Source organism: Aphelocoma coerulescens, chromosome 3 (genome assembly GCF_041296385.1).
Source record: "Aphelocoma coerulescens isolate FSJ_1873_10779 chromosome 3, UR_Acoe_1.0, whole genome shotgun sequence".
Taxonomy (NCBI): Eukaryota; Metazoa; Chordata; class Aves; order Passeriformes; family Corvidae; genus Aphelocoma; species Aphelocoma coerulescens.
In genome coordinates this window covers 59,179,617-59,195,221 of record NC_091016.1, presented here as the reverse complement: position 1 = coordinate 59,195,221, position 15,605 = coordinate 59,179,617, and the positions used below count along the sequence as shown (strand labels likewise).

General features: G+C 39.1%; 1 protein-coding gene across 6 annotated transcripts in view; it reads left to right on the top strand.

The window, feature by feature from the left end:
- The window catches only part of UTRN (utrophin), a 359,524-nt gene that overhangs the window by 31,176 nt on the left and 312,743 nt on the right, over window positions 1-15,605 (top strand). Inside the window, exon 1 of one of the 6 annotated variants that reach the window (XM_069010448.1) lies at window positions 2,740-2,833. The exons of the other annotated variants lie outside the window; for them this stretch is intronic. Within the exon in view, the coding sequence (XP_068866549.1) occupies window positions 2,740-2,833 (94 nt within the window). Of the gene's footprint in view, window positions 1-2,739; window positions 2,834-15,605 lie in introns of those variants that run through there. 6 annotated transcript variants of the gene reach the window in all.

Below are 15,605 nucleotides of genomic sequence, written 5' to 3'. Positions count from 1 at the left end.
TTCATGCTTTGTAATACATAGGCAAGCATAAAAAGACATGATTTCTACTTACTAGGCTTCTAGTTAGGCTTCACTCTCCTTCTGTCTTCCCACAGTAGTTTCAGCTGGTCTGTTCGGCTGGTCTTTTTTATCATACATGATAAGAAGCCTAGGCAGCCAGCCAGCTGCTGTGGAACTATAATAGGGCCAGTGGCATGTACAAAATTTGATTACTGCTGTCAACACCAGAGAGAATAGATGAGAGCACGTACTCCAGTCAGAGAGCTGCTAAATAAATGGCCTGTTGAATTCAGTAGTAGTAGAAATAAGACTGTCTTCCTCTTAATGAATGAAGTGGTTTATGGGTAGAGAGTATACTAGTATTTTGAGCTCTGGAGTTTGCTTTAAAAATTTTTAAAGAAGTCTTCCTTTGCCTTTTTCAAAGATTATTTTGAGCAGAAATTTCCATCCCTTCTGCTTATCTGCTCTTGCAGTTTAATGTATGGATTTCGCACCCAATACTTCAGATAGTCACAGAGGCCATGGTTTCACTTGTAAAATTTAGCTTAAAAATATTCCTGCCACCCTAAAGTTAACTTCTTTCAGATGGGTTCTGATATGCAACTATTTCACGCTAGTAATTCTATCTCCATTTAGGCAAGAGTTGTTTATTTTTTAATTTAAATATAGTGCAACAACCCCTCCCAAGTTAAAAAATATTCTCAGTGTATATTCTTATTGAAATGTTGGATTTTTGATGTAAAACCTGCTGTTAGATAAAAGTGGTTTCTCTGATTTACATGGGGCAGCTGCTGATGGCAGGCAGACCTTGAGAGCTGAGCTTCTCTGGAAGCTCTGGTGCATGAATGATTTTACTCAGCTTCTCTAATAGCTTCACATTGAATGAAGTTCAAGGGACTGATAGTCAGACTGGTGTTTCTCTAACTGCTCTCACTGCCTGCAAACACTTTCTCATTTGAGAAGGGGTAAACCCAGAAATGTTGTCACAAACTCGCTTATTCCTGAAACTTGTGCTTGTTCTTCAGTCTTGCCAAGTGTGGGTGGGCCTTATCTTGGAGTGGCAGGGACTAAGGTGAAGTGAGCTATTGGATACACAGGAGAACATTTGTAGGGAATTCAGACCAGACTAATCAAGACTTGAAAAAAAGGAAGATGTGGTGCTGTTGGTAAGACTTTTGGCAAATGTGCAGGTCTGTCTGCTAATTCTCATTGTTTGTTTGGTGGAGTTGGCAGTGTCCTTTTGCTTTGTGCTTGTGAAGTGCTTGGCTCAGTAAGGTTTGTATTTGTATTTACAAAATACATCCTTGTTTGTTTCTAAAATAGAAATCCTAGCTTTAAAACTCTTATTGCCTTTCCACTTTGCTCTTGCTTGCATGGTTCACAGAAATGTTTGGATACAAATGTCTGATTTAGCCCCCTGAATGTATGGTTGTCTTTATTCATGGAAACAAAACTCCTTTTGTGTGAAGCCTTTCAGCCTTTAACTTCACGGAATTCTTCAATTTGGGGAAAAAACCTCCAACCCACAAAATTAAGTTAAGGCCAACTTCTGGCCCACAAAAATTTAAAGAAAAATCTGATCTTGATTTCTCCCTCTTTCCCTCCCCTGAATAGTGTCTGGGGTGTGAGACAGTAAACTGTCCCAAGTGGATATCAGTGAAGAGAGGAGAGCTGTATCTAGAACAGTTGTCTTATAGCATAGTGCAGTGAAACAGGCAGACAAATCAAACAGCCCCTTTCCACTTTTGAAACCAATTCTGTGGTTTAGAATTCTCCTCTCTGATCATGTGTTATACTTAATCTCTTCTTGCATTACTTTGTTGTGACTATTGGGATTCTGTACAGTTCAGTATCCAAAAGTGTGGAATACGGAGTGTCTTTCATAACTACAAAATTTGGAGTCCTCTTAATTTGATTATTAAGTTGGTAGCAGGCTTTTAAAGACAGAGGGATTGGATTTGCTTTCTGTTCTGGTGGTAAGCATAGCTTAAAGGCTCACTTGTAAAGTAACTCTGATCCTATCATAGTCTTGCATTATCAACCTTCTGCTTTACTGTTCCTTGCTCTGTCTTATTTGGAATTACTGCACAGTGGAAAGGGCATGCCTAATCAGAGTTTGTTATTTTGACTTGGAGGTTTATTTGTACAACTTCCTTTTTATGCTGTAATCTTGTGTTTAAAATTTCTTGTGCCCTTTTGAAAGGCCATTAAAAGATGTGGATGCTTACCTTGAAAAGTTGTGCTGGTTTTATGTTCTGTTGAATGTGTGAAAAAAGTGTTATAGTGGTACTGCAAACTTTCTACAGAATGAATGCTAAAAATATTTAGGATTTTTAAAATGAGTATGGTTTTTGACCATAGAGCTTGATTTGAACAGAAAAGGAAAATTGCTGTCAGCTTTCCTATTTTCAGTTTGTAGAATTTAACTTGCCAGTTCTCTGAAAGCTGGAGTTTCCTCTTATTTTCATAAGGAGTAGCAAAGCAGCATATTAATCTGATTTTAAAGAGAAAAGAAATCTCAATTAGCTTGAAGTATGTTACTTGCTAACATGCAGCCTTTTTAAAGGTTTGTTTCCTGACTGGTTTTGTCAGTCACTGTGTGGCTGAATGTGTCAAACCCTCTGAGGAAAACCAGCGCTTCCCTCCCCCTTGAATCCCAGCATGCAGTTCTTGCGTGGGTACAAGCGTGTACTTCCTCTGCATCTTCACTTTCCTGTTATTCAAAGAGTGAGCTTGATCATGAGCATTCAAACAGCCAAAAAAGTTGAGTGGAAAAAGTACAAGGTTGCTGTGCCTCAGCATACAGACCGGCAGCCCTGTTACCCTCCGCTGGGTGAGTGCTTCTCTGTGTTCTGAAGGCTGTGGTAGATGAAAGGATCCAGCCATGTAGATCTGTTTTTGTCTTCTACACCTAATGAAAGCTGCTTTTCTTAACTTTGCAAAAGTTAGTTTACTCTAACAGAGCAGGTTGTGGAAGGCATGGCAGGAAACAGAGCAGGCTGTTTTCTGTGGCGCTGGTCTACTGCAAGTGCTGTGTGAGCTCTGGCTGCGTCACACCTGCAGCCGCAAGATCCTCTTAGTAATGCTTGTGTTGTGGGGTTCCCTTTCGCCTATAGCAGTAACTTGTTCATGGTAGAAATTTTATTGTTCTTCTGTCTGATTGAATGTCTTAGTGTCCCCAATTTTCTTAAACCATGCATTAAATTATGGTCATTTCAGCATTTAGTTGTTTTGATTCTTTACAGTTCTGCTTACTGTGCCTTCTGATACTTCTGAATGTATAAACTTATAGCAGCTCCTTGACCTGTCACAGGTTTTTATCCTCATTTTGGTAGTATCTCAAGAGAGCAATATTTCCAGTAGTTTGGAAAGAATGTTTTGTGGAGGGATGCTTTTGAAAAGAAATTTGGGATATTATTCTTTCCTTTTCCTTTGCCATCCTTCATACCTATTCTAATTGAAATTTCACGGATTGTCTCTTCTGTTTTGTGACTAGGACCAAATAACAGATTGGCAAGGAAAAGACAATTTGAGCATTCCTAGTACCTGTGAATATGCTATGTGGATACAGTAATTGACAGATGGGAACTTCATTTTGTGGTGTCAGAGCTTCATGAAATCAGAACCTGTTGATCAATAAAGAATTTGGTCCACTTGATTTTTGATGTGGGTTTTTTGATACAAAGCTGGAGTCTGAATATGGGTTTTTGGAAAGAGAAACTAAAATCCTCTTAAGATGTATCAGTGTAATGGCTAACTTTAGAATAAAATGATGGGCTGGGACTCTGATCTCATGTATGTTTGCTTCTAGAACAATGAGGTGGATTTGGATATATGCCAGTTTAGCTGAGAGCAGAAAGTTTTCCTTTGTGGCTCAGTCCAAACTTTCTTAAGAAACTGACAAAAATGTCAAGAAAACTCAGTAATGTGAGTGGAGTTGCTTTTGACTGACTCTGGAGAGCTCAGTAAATTATAGGTTGGAGAGATCTAATGTTCTTCAAAATCTGCACGTATTCAGCCCTCAAATGTGAGACAGCTGCAGCTGATCACTCTTGGAAGGTTAGCAGTAGGAGAAAATCAATCTGCTTGGTTTTTAACCTGGGCTGCTGTTCATGGAAGTTGTTTGTTCTGGCTCTGTGTGTATTGGTGTGGGTTTTTTAGGACTATTTCTTGGATTTTTTTGTCCTTCTTTTTTTTGTTATATTTTTAGAAAAGCATAAACTTGGGACCAGAGTTACAACCAGCCATGTCGTTAACTGATGAGCACTGCAGTTGTGAAATCTCTGAAATGTTCATCTATGGTATAATAGGAGGGTCAATCTCTCTGGGGTTTTCTGTCTCAGTCCTTCAGGTGTTTTTAACATGTAAGTGCCAGTGTGTGCACACATTTAATATTTGGCGATGCTTGTGTGTCTATGGATGATTTCTCTTGTGCCTGCTCTGGGCAGCTAGGCTAAGGTGTAAATCTCCTAGTTGAGTAGCAGCTGCCTGCTTGCTCAGGTGCTTTATATGATTGAGAAGAGTGTTTAGTGATTGTTTCTTAAAGCCTGTTTAAGTCTGAGTTGGGAGCCCTCAGTTTTTAAAAGCACGTAGATCATGGCTGGTATATTGCAATTATAATTTTTCTTAATCAAGCAGCAGGATTTTTTTCAGGAAATTTGTTGAATTATACTCTAACTCTTCATAAAGTGTAGGACTGTAGATTTGCTTTCTAGTAGAGTCAGAGTCTCAAATTCACTGTCATCTGCTCACTTTTTTTAAAACTGTATGTGGAGACTGTGAGGGACTTGTGGCTTTGGTTGCTTCTTAGTGTGTTGGAAATGCACACAGGATTGAAAAAAACCTGAAAAAAGCTAGAAGGTAAGAGTCACAGAAGGGAAAATGAGGAAAAAACCTGAAGGTAAAATAAATGGTGCGGGGAGGGGGAGTGTGCTAAGGTGGAGAGGCCATTCTCCGAGAGGAGAGGATTTTTAATGATGCAGTACTAGAAATAGTCGGAAAAAATGGGTGGAGAAGTTGGAAGGGCTGTGTATGTAATTGTTTCTTCATGTCCTTTGTGTTTCACAGAAATCTAGAATATAAATAACAGGGACACTTTCAGTCAGCAGAGGTGTGGCTTTGGCTTTTTTGGTTCTCTGCTTGCTGTGAGAATTGGCAGGGACTGGAGGAAGGGAGGTTGAAGCTCATACCTGATAAAGTATCTGATTGTAAATGAATTAGTTTGGGTGAAACCAAAGTGGATAAGACTAACTTGTGTTCTCTGAAGCCTAAGCAGCACAACTAAGTTTTGTCAGAGATTGATTTATGGTCTTAAACATTCTAAGCAATTTAGATCATCTGGTGGGATGCCCTTCTTTATAAGAGTCTAATCTCTCTTAATAACCTCTTAAACTCTCAAGTTGGTGGTAGGTTCTGGGAGTATGGTGGTACTGGTAGGCTAGTGGTGCCTGACTGGAACCAAAACTTACTCTTTATCTGGGAGGGGAAAAAAGAAAGGATCTTGTACTTTCTTCATCTGTTCAAAAAAATGAGCTTTCTTTGTTGCTCTTCCATGCCATGGGAGATAATTGATATTCTTCTAGTAAAATTTCTGAAACTGTTCCAAGAAAATGATTGGGCTATTTTGTGTTTAAATAAACATATTCTACTGTTGTAGCACTATTTGATGTGATTATTTTCTAAAATATTTTTTTCACCTCAATTGCCTCATTACCCAGATGGATATCACCCTGTCATTGGAGGGGGAGGCTGCTTAACCCATATTATGGAGGCAGAAAAAGATGCTGGTTCTGTGAAACCTTCTGAAAGGGGTTGCCTTGTGGCACATTTTCTGTAAAATGTCAGCTCCTGAAGCCAGTAAAGCACTCTGCAGTTATTGAATAATCTATGTTAGCATCTTAGCATTATGCAACTAGATATTGTTTTGTTATTTTATTCATACAGTTGTCAACAGAAGCAAGAGATCAATTTACATTTTGTTGCGTGAATTAATTGTGCAGGCATCACCCCAGTGATTGAAAGGAGTGTTATTTTTTAATAGCTTTAGAAGGCAATGGCAATGACATGACTGAGGCATTTTGCAAACAGATAGTTTGAAAGCATATCTTTTGAAAATCTGCATTTAGCTTGTTACCATTTGTGTCTCTGGAAATCTCAGAAGCACTAGCATATAAATGATAAGCTTTCTTCCAGGTGGGAAGGAATTTGTCTGTGTTCCCACAAGATAGATGCACTGATAGCAGCTTGAAATTGAGACCACACACAAGCTGTTACAATAGTCTAAATAGTATTTATGATATTGTTCATATTACTGTAAACTCTGGTCTAGTTAGTTGTTCAGTAGAGCTCTGTTGGACCTCAAATCTGTTTGATATCAAACAACTCTAGCTTTTAAACACTTGAAAATGGTATATTTCCTTTTTGGCAGCAGGTGATGAAGTATGTGTTCTGAAATACAGCATTGTTGTAAACAGAAACAGGTTTACGTAGTAATTACGTCATATTGTTGCCTTTTGGGTCTTCAAGTGAACCCATTTTCAAGATCTGAAGGACTTAAAAAAACTCTTCTTATGTATATTAAACTCTTAAATGCACATAGGTATGGAAAAAGTGGAAAATATTTTCTATTGTCGTGTAGTAGAGTCCCTTTTTTAAGCTGTAGGGGGGGAGTGTTATTGCTGCTGAACGCAGCCTGTGCCCCTCTGCATTGTATGGGACAGAGCGGTGCCCGTGACTCAGCTCTGCCATGTGGAGAAACCACGTTCCCCCGGCCGGTCAGTTCTCTGCCGCTGGTTCCCTTTTATGTTCTCACTGAAATGCTGCGACCCTTAACTTGAGGGCTCCATCTGCTTCCTGCCCTCGTCCCTGATGAATAGGGCAGGAATTGGCAGCAGTGTGGTCAGCTATGTGACCTCATTTGTGTGGCGTCTGGGTGGAGCGCGTCCTAATCTTCGCTAAGCGAGCAGCTGAGAAAGCGAATTGCAGTAATTCCCTGGCTGATCCTTCCAGCGGGTAAAACCCGGACTTGTGCTGCAGGGCAAGGAGATGCCTTTACTCTGACACTCGTTACGTGTGGAGATGAATTTCTGTCGAAGTGTTCAGAAAAGCAGGAAATGGTTCGAGGGTTCTCTGCAGAGATCGGGAAATGTGCTGTCCGAGTTCCGTGCGGTGCAGGGTAACAGTCATCAGCTTTCCCCTTGTGTCTGTCTGCCTGAATCAAAGCTGTCCCACAAGTGTGCACTGGCAGCCCTTGCTAATATTTGACAGTAACAGAGCATTCCGTATGTCTTGCACAGATGGAAGCAGAATGATTGTATCTGACTTGCTGAATTTCACTAGTGTGGATATTGTACTGTGGTCATGACATATCTCCTCATTATTGAGATAAACTGTCCTGGGTGTGATTAACTTGAAGTTAAGGCCTGTGATATGATATACCAACTATACCAACCAAGAGGACATAGGTCCTATCCCTGCCCATTCCTTCTTGTGCTGGTGACTGGTTCTAGCCCAGTGCTTTTGCGAGGTTGCCCCTGAGCTGTCCCCCAACATAAAGGCTTCAGGACTGTCTGCCCTGGATTGAAAGAAAGCATCCTGCTTGGCTTTATGAGCTGCTGAAGCGCAGCCTTTAATACTCTTTCTCTCAGCTATACTTTTTACCCTGATAAAATTGTCCAGCTCAATCATTTTAAGCTTCAGATTATTTTAAAAGGTTCTTAGCTGGTTTAATACCTTGTAATGCAAAATATTTTTAAAGCAATTCATAAAACATTCTATGCAGACCATTGAAATTAACTTCTGCTCCCAGCTCAGCTATAATAAAATCAATATTTACTTCACTTGTGTGACCGGAGTTGCCTTATATACAAGGAAAACATTTCCACTGCTGCTTCTAAGGTAGCAAAGAGATAGAAAGCAAAATAATAGATCCCCTCTAAAGCTACTTTTCCCCCTCCTACAGTCCTTATGCAGAGCCTTTTGCTAAATTTGTCAAGCACACCCCTTTCTAAAAGGTTAGTTGCCATTTCTCCACTTCTAAGGCAGAAAGCAAATGAATATGATCTGTTTAGTTGCTGCAAATAAATGTGAACTTGGAATTGAATATTTGAAAGCTAATCTGTATTACTAAATAGCATCCATTTTGTTTTCTGTGATTTTTGTATAATGTAGGTTTTGCATTGTATTTTTTTACCAGACAATTTGCTACTGATTCTTGTTGTAGTTTTCCTTTCAGTAAGTTGTAAACTTGCTGATGACAGTTTGAGATTGAAGGATAATAGACTGGGATTCTTAGCCTTGTACAACAAAGACATAAAACTCTGTCACCTGATGCCTTATCATCGTTTCCATATCTGTTGCCCTAAAATCTCACGCAAGCATTCCTTATCTAATCTACAACCAGTAACTGCAGTAGCTTGAAAAAAAGTTCCAAGTGTGGGTTACACAGATAACTTTCCTGTGGGAACATGCCTCAACTGTTTGCTTAGTAGTCTTGAATGCAGGTAGATTCTCCCACAATGTTCAAGCTCATTTCTCATTAATAAAAGTGAGAGAAAATGTAGTTGGTGAACGTGAGTATCAAATGATGATGTACTGATAGTGTATTTTGCTGTATTAAGCAAGCAGTAAATGTGCTGTACAGTTAAATGGAAACAAGTATTTCAGTTTATTTCAGTTTTTGATCTGTGAACAGAACTGATTATACAAAAGTTGTTAGTGGAAAGAGTTGTAAATCCGAATACCTAGACAGAATTAAACCAATCACACAGTACGTGTCTTGTGTTTTTAGCTGATTTTGATGCAGTTTCATTCCTGTCTCCAACACAGTCATGTGGTATACTCTTGAAAATAATCAAACTGTCAGATATTCCCACTTCAGGGCACAGTGCCAGCTTTCTGTTGGAGGTGCTTTTTGGTTTAAGTCATTTCTCTGCCTGTCACTAAGGGTAAAAAAGTACTTCTCTTAACCAAATGTTTTTTTAAAGTTTGCATCTGAAAGAGAAACCTAGGTATTGCTGATAATGCAAGATGTTAACCTTCCAAGAGATTTCATTTTACAAGGGACTAGTATCAGAAATTTAACTCATCATTAGGATCAAATGATTTGAACTACAGTAAGCAATACTAGAATAGACTTTATTGTGTACAGAGCATTCACCTTGCTTCTCTGTTTTTGGTTTTTTTTTTAAGGTATTTTGTGGTTTGTTTGGTTTTTTGGGGGGGTCTTCTATTGTTTTTGTTACATTAATAAAAATAACTTTAAGAGTTTGCCCTCAGGAATTGAGCTGGAACTATTTTATGGCCAGGTAAACTGGTTTGCTATCTTATTGGACATCCTTCTCTGAGCTAAGGGGAAAGATTTTTCTTTATAAATTACTGTAAGTGTGCCTTATTGCAGTCTTTGACTCTGCATAACAAGTTTGCTGTTCGGTCCTTGTGGCCGGTTGACTTTGGTAGCTGCCAAATGCCCATCCCCACTACTCCCTCCTCTCAACTAGAGAGGGGGAGAAAAATAAGACTGAAAACCTCATAGGTTGAAATAGACATAGGGATATCACTTGCCAGTTTTAACTGTGGGAAAAACAGACTTGATCAAGGGGAATTTTTTTTTTTACTTACTGACAATTAGAGTAAGATAGAGTGAAACAAGGAAGAAAAACTAAAACACTTTCTACCTACCTATCCCTATCTTCCCAGACTCAATTTCTCTCTTTAATTCCCAAATCCTTGCCACCCTTCCCCCAAAGGAATGATAAAGCCTGCTTATTTAAACTATATCTTCAACTGGAATGTTTTTTATTTGAGAGAGAAGCTGTATTTTCTTAGAATATACATGCAGTCAACTCTCAGCAAGAGTGTGAGCTTAAAAACCTGTGGTCCAAAAATTTTCAGATGGTAAAAATGCACTCTTGGTCTGAAACAAACTTAAATATGTGTGAAAATAATTCAGAGTTTGGTTTAGCAAATATGCTAATGCTTATGGGAGCACAGTTTGGCTGACAGTGTGTCCTTGTGCCTTTCTTTATTGTGTGTGACTCAAAAACCTACACAAATGAACTCCATGTTTGAGACATGCGGACTTGCATTGAATATTTGCAGCACCTTGGAAATGGTCCTGGTCAGCTGCTAAGTTAAGTGCGGTGTTCTGCTGCTCCCACTTCTGATGGCATCAACTGGAGGAGCCTGCAGGAGCAGTCAGGCTGGGTTACAGACACCATCAGCAGGGGTAGTGGATGTTTTCTAGCCCCCTTTGGTGTTCCTTATTCCTGCATACTGCCCTGTCTTCAGTCCCCTCTGCAGCATGCACAAAGCTGCATGCTTAGTAGCTGTCAGCCTCCAGAGGGATAGAGGGTGAGTCAGATCTCAGTGACAGAACATGTATATTCTAATAGTCTTGTCCTGCTGGATATCCTTGAATGTTATACACAGCAGAGTCATATCAGGTAAATAATTAGCTGCTGTTTTGACAGTGTGAATGTGCTCTTTATCTGTAAGATGGGAGACTATTGGACTAGCCAGAAAAATTTACTCTAGCTGTTGAACATAACACCCCACAAAAAACAGCCCTACCAAATCCAAACAGAACCAAACATATCTATGTATACAAATTATCAGTGGCTGAAGGAATTAGGAAAAATAAATATTCATCAATTCAGTAGTTTAACATGCAGTTCTGCCAGGGCCATTGCTCCCTGTTCGATTAAAAATTGGATGTGACACTACGAATAAATCTGTAGCCATCTTATTTTTCATAGTGAGTCTGGGGGAGCAGAGCAAAGTTGATGCTGGGGTTGGTAAAAGTTCCTGTAAAATGCCTCAAACAGCAACAGGTCTTGGGAAATGCTCTACTAGCTTAGCACTACTAGCTCTTGAAGACTTTTGAAACAAATAGATAATCTCTGATTGACTTGTTTTATTACTGACTGCTTTGCAGTGGAAAAATGCTCTCTCATGTCTAATAAATCAAGTAAGCTTTTTTTCTTGTGTGTCTCTTTGCATATTCATTCTCCTGTTGTATTCTCATGCAAGTATAAGTGAATTATTGAGCCTTCATCTTTGCCAGAAACAAACGAAATGTGCAGTTAAGAAAGTTAGAACAAAGTTCCAAAACAGTATCTTATGTTGTCAAATAAATATTTTTTGGGGCAATCTCCCTGGTATAGGTAAGTGCTGTGGTGTGTGTTTTTTAAATTTGCACAGTTACGATTTTACTGGTGCTGCGGTGGTTTTTTGTGTGACCTTCAGCTTTCCTCCTGTCATTATGCTTAAATACCTCTTTGAAGTTACTTGATAAATATCTTCCATTTCTCAGGCCTGTTTCATTTTTCCTGCTGTTCCTATAATATGACACTTCTGCGTTTGTCTTAAGATTTGTTTTAACTGATACCTGCTTTCTGTCTGCATCTTCTTCCTCTCCAAATTCTTTTCTGCTGTCCTGTGGTTTGGAGACTGACAGGATCCAGATGAAGAACTTGTGTCATAATTGATACGATAAATACAAACACTCAATGTTTCATCCTTGTGCTCTCTTAGTCTTTTCTAATTCTTCTGCCTCTCCCAAGAATGAGTATCCCCACATACTGCTTTCTTATATGGCTTCTTCTGATATGCTAAAAGTAGAGAACAAAAGGTAGCAATTCAGGCTTTTCCTGAAGACTTGAATTTTTTTTTTTCTATAATGTTCATGTTCAGGAGGTGCAGTTATTACAACTGAGTAGCTGGAATTCTGTGTCATCTTCTAATGCTCCCTTACTGAGCCCAAATTTCATTCTGCATTTGAAGGGTTAGAAGGTTGGTCATCAGTCCTAATTGCTTTTTTTTGCAGCCGTGTAGACACTTGAGGAGTAACAGTGGAGTGTTGTGACATGAATAGAAAGAGTGACAATGTGACAAGACTTAAAGTTTCTGAGATTTTATTTGTTTAGTTTTTAGCAAGTTATTTTTATTATACACTTATCTCTGCAGGGCTGGAGACAAGTATCTCTCACATGTAGAACGTTATAATGCACCAAAATTGAAACAAGTATAAAAGGTTGCTAAGTCATCTCTTGATCATGCTAATTCTTTTGAGAGCAAAAATTTTCACATATATTCCTTTTTTTCCTAGCCTGCTTTGAAGTCCACTCACATTATTCCTTTGCTCATTTTCCCTTTCAATCAATTTTCACTTGTCATTTACAAAATCCAAGGCTTCTGTTTCTGAATAAACAGAAATCTGCAAATGTCATTTTGTGAAGCCAGTCATGCCATTTCATGGGTGGACTGAAAAGATGCTGCAGGATAAAGCACATCTGTATTGCCTTTTAAGCACTCCCAGAGCTGCTCTTAGCTGGACTGTGTAACTTTGAGGGCAGTCATAGCAATATTTAGTGGAATAATTGTATGAAGAAAAAGAAGACTGTGTATCTTCTGGCCACCTGAGTTAGTCATCAGTGTGAATTTTCATTTCTGAACCTATTGGACGGTGATAATGTCTCTTGTGCTGTTTGAGCAAGTAGCAGGTCGGTAGGTGATTGACATTTAGGATGCGTTTGGTCCTGCTACACCAACTTGCAGATGTGTGCAGTTGTAGGAATTCTTTCCATTCTCCCTTTGTGGTAGACTTCATGAATACTTGGGTTTTGTGAGTGATCATTCTTCTGCCACAGGTTGCTCGCGTGTCAGCGGTGGACAGCCTGAAAAATGAACACTGTACTGCAACTTGCTCCATGATCTCCAGACAGCAGTGTGCAGGAGCTCATATGCCCTTCTGTACATCCTTACTACTGTTTCTCACTTCCTTGCTTCTTTGCAGTTTAAAAAGTTTTATTCTTTTTTTGTGCCTCTGCTTTGCTAGTGTGTTCTGGACAAGAAAATATTGTAATTTTTAGAGTAGCTTTAATGTAGCAATACTTTGGAAAATTGGAAGTGGTAGTCAACATCAAGTGAAATTAGAGATCTTCAGCTATGAAGGCCTAATCTGTGTTATGTGAATTAAGCTTCTTATGTCATTGTGTTGGGGATGAAAAAGTGTTTATGGTGTTTCTTAAAAAATAAGTGGTTTGTGGTTTAGTTTTTAGGACTGTTGTTTAAAGGAAAAAACAGCTGTAGAAAAATCTTGTAATAACTTTAATATTAAAGCTGTTAAGGTTTTAAAATGTATGTTACAGTGGTTTAAGATGTTATGTTGAAGTGGGACAACTTAAAAGTAGCAAATTTCATCAATCACATTGCTTTTAGTTTTGCCTTGTGTGATGCATGTAAGACTGTGAGAAATACTGAAGTTATTTGTCACAGTTAGCAGTGCAGAGTGTTGAAGGTAAATCTTTTTTGCTTTTTAATTTGTAGGAATGAATTTAAAAAATTGAGTTAAAAGTACTTTCTAAATGCATTCCCCCTTTTCCTCCTCCTGTAGTTTATAGTACACAAAGATAAATATTCAAAGGCAAGTCCTATGACGACAGCAGCATCCTTAGGAGATGACTTTGTGATTTATTCTGTTTATTTGACCCTGTTCATACCACTAGTTTGTTCTTTGAAGGTAATGTTATTGTTTCAGAAATAAGAATCTTTCTTTTATTACCATCATTGAGGTGTTACATTTATCTGCATAACCTGAAGAGTGTGGAATGCATTGCTGGTTTTTTATCACCACTGAGCTTTATAGTTTGTGGTAAATTAAATGCATCATTTTATTGCGACTTTGAAATTCTTGTAAATGTGTATGAAGTTAATTTGTTGCAGTAGCTTTCTCACTCAGAAGTGCAAATACATGTTAAATAGAAAACAGGCTTAACCCCTTTGGGGAACCACATGAGTTTTTCTTTTCTTTCATAGAGAGCCAGTCTCTTTGTATGCTTCTGGGAGTACATCTTTGCCTTATCCCCATCTCTTTTCTTTCCTCTTTTGACCCTTTACTCTGAGCAATTGTGCATCAATGCAGACCCTCCACAACCTGCCCGAATGTGCTGAGCAGTTGGGCTTTGCTTCACCAGAGCTGTCTGGTACTTGGGAGTGTTTGCATGGCTAGGTCTGACAAAACTAATGTGTGCCTGGCTCTTTGGAGAACTGGGGATGTGCAGAGAAGATGCTGAGAGGTAACTTCAGACTGGGATGTTGTACTGACCCCAAACTTTAAGCACAGCTCTTGTTCTAGCTGTGCTTATAGCATGCAGTTTGGGAGATTAGGAAGTACTTGTTTAGTAAAAGTGTTTGTAGATAGAGATATTATTTGACACTATTTGCAAATAGCTTTTCTTTCTGGGTTGGGGTGAGGGTGGGAGTGTCAAAGCCTTAGAAGAATTTCCCCCTTGCCTTACGTGACCCAGCAAAGGTGATCTTGTCCTGGCTTTTTCTGGGGTGGGGGTTAAATACTGATCTTATTATTTCTTAGTCTACTATGACACTGGAAAGATATAAGTATTTTTATTGATTAAAAAATACCAGACCAAGAGTTCTGAGTTTCAAGATAAACCATTGAGTTGAAGAAATGATTATTTTGCATTGCATCAAATGCTTTTGTCTGCTGCAGAGGCTGTGCTTGGTATTTTGGTTTGCTGTATATCCTGCCTTTCTTGCTGGCAAAGAGAGTTGATCTGCCATGCAGTTGTCACCATTTCCTCATCATTGCCTGTAGTGGTGTCCACAGGTAGATACCCTATGCTTATACTTCTTCCATAAGCACATCTTTAATGATGCTTCCTCTAAATTACCTTATTTTCCTATTTTGGTTTGCAGTTCAGGCATCACTTCAGCCATGAGGTATAACTGTCTTTTTGTGGACTCTTAGCTCCATAAACTTGTCTCTTCTTTTTTAGCCAGTTTTTACTAGTACCCTAATTTTTCTAGTTTCACTGGTGATTATCATAATTTTGGTCCTCAGGCTAGCAACATTCAAGCTACAAGCTCCATCCTCACTGAGGCATAGACACCACCTGTCTGCTGCAGGGACATTGACCTTTGGCAGAGGGCAAAAAAGTGAATCCTGGGCCTGCTTGTTGCCTGACTCCTTAGGTACTGGGAAGGCATGCAAAAGAACCCTCTCTGAAAATGCACCCAGGACAGGATTATACCTGTGTGACTGATCTACTGGAATAGTTGCCAGAGGCAGCAGTATTAATATGACATGTAATTATCTGTTTTCATTAGGTGATCTTTTTGTTGTTTAGCCAGTTTCTACAGAGGTAAAGGCGATGTGTCTATTCCAAGTTGTACACAGACCCACTTGATATGTTAGAGTGACAGTAAGCAAATGCTACAATTGCACAGGTTCTACCACAATTCTCTTAAAAACTTGTCATTAAGTAATACAAGCATGGGGGATGGAATGTGTACATGTAATCCTTTGCCTAAATGATTGGCAACTGAAAGCTTATAGCTCAGGTTCTGCCAAATGCTTGGTAGGCTTTGAACTTTGGTTGGTCTCCTTTTGACTGCTCTCTTGCTGTATTTTCATTGAATTATGCAACAGTGTGGGTTAGAAGGGGCCTTAAAGACCATCTAGTTCCAAACCCCATGTTGTGCGCAGAGGCATCTTCCACTAGACAAGGTTGCTCAAAGCCCCATCTTATCTGGCCTGGTACACTTTCAGGGATGGGGCATCCACAGCTGCTCTGGGCAACCTGTTC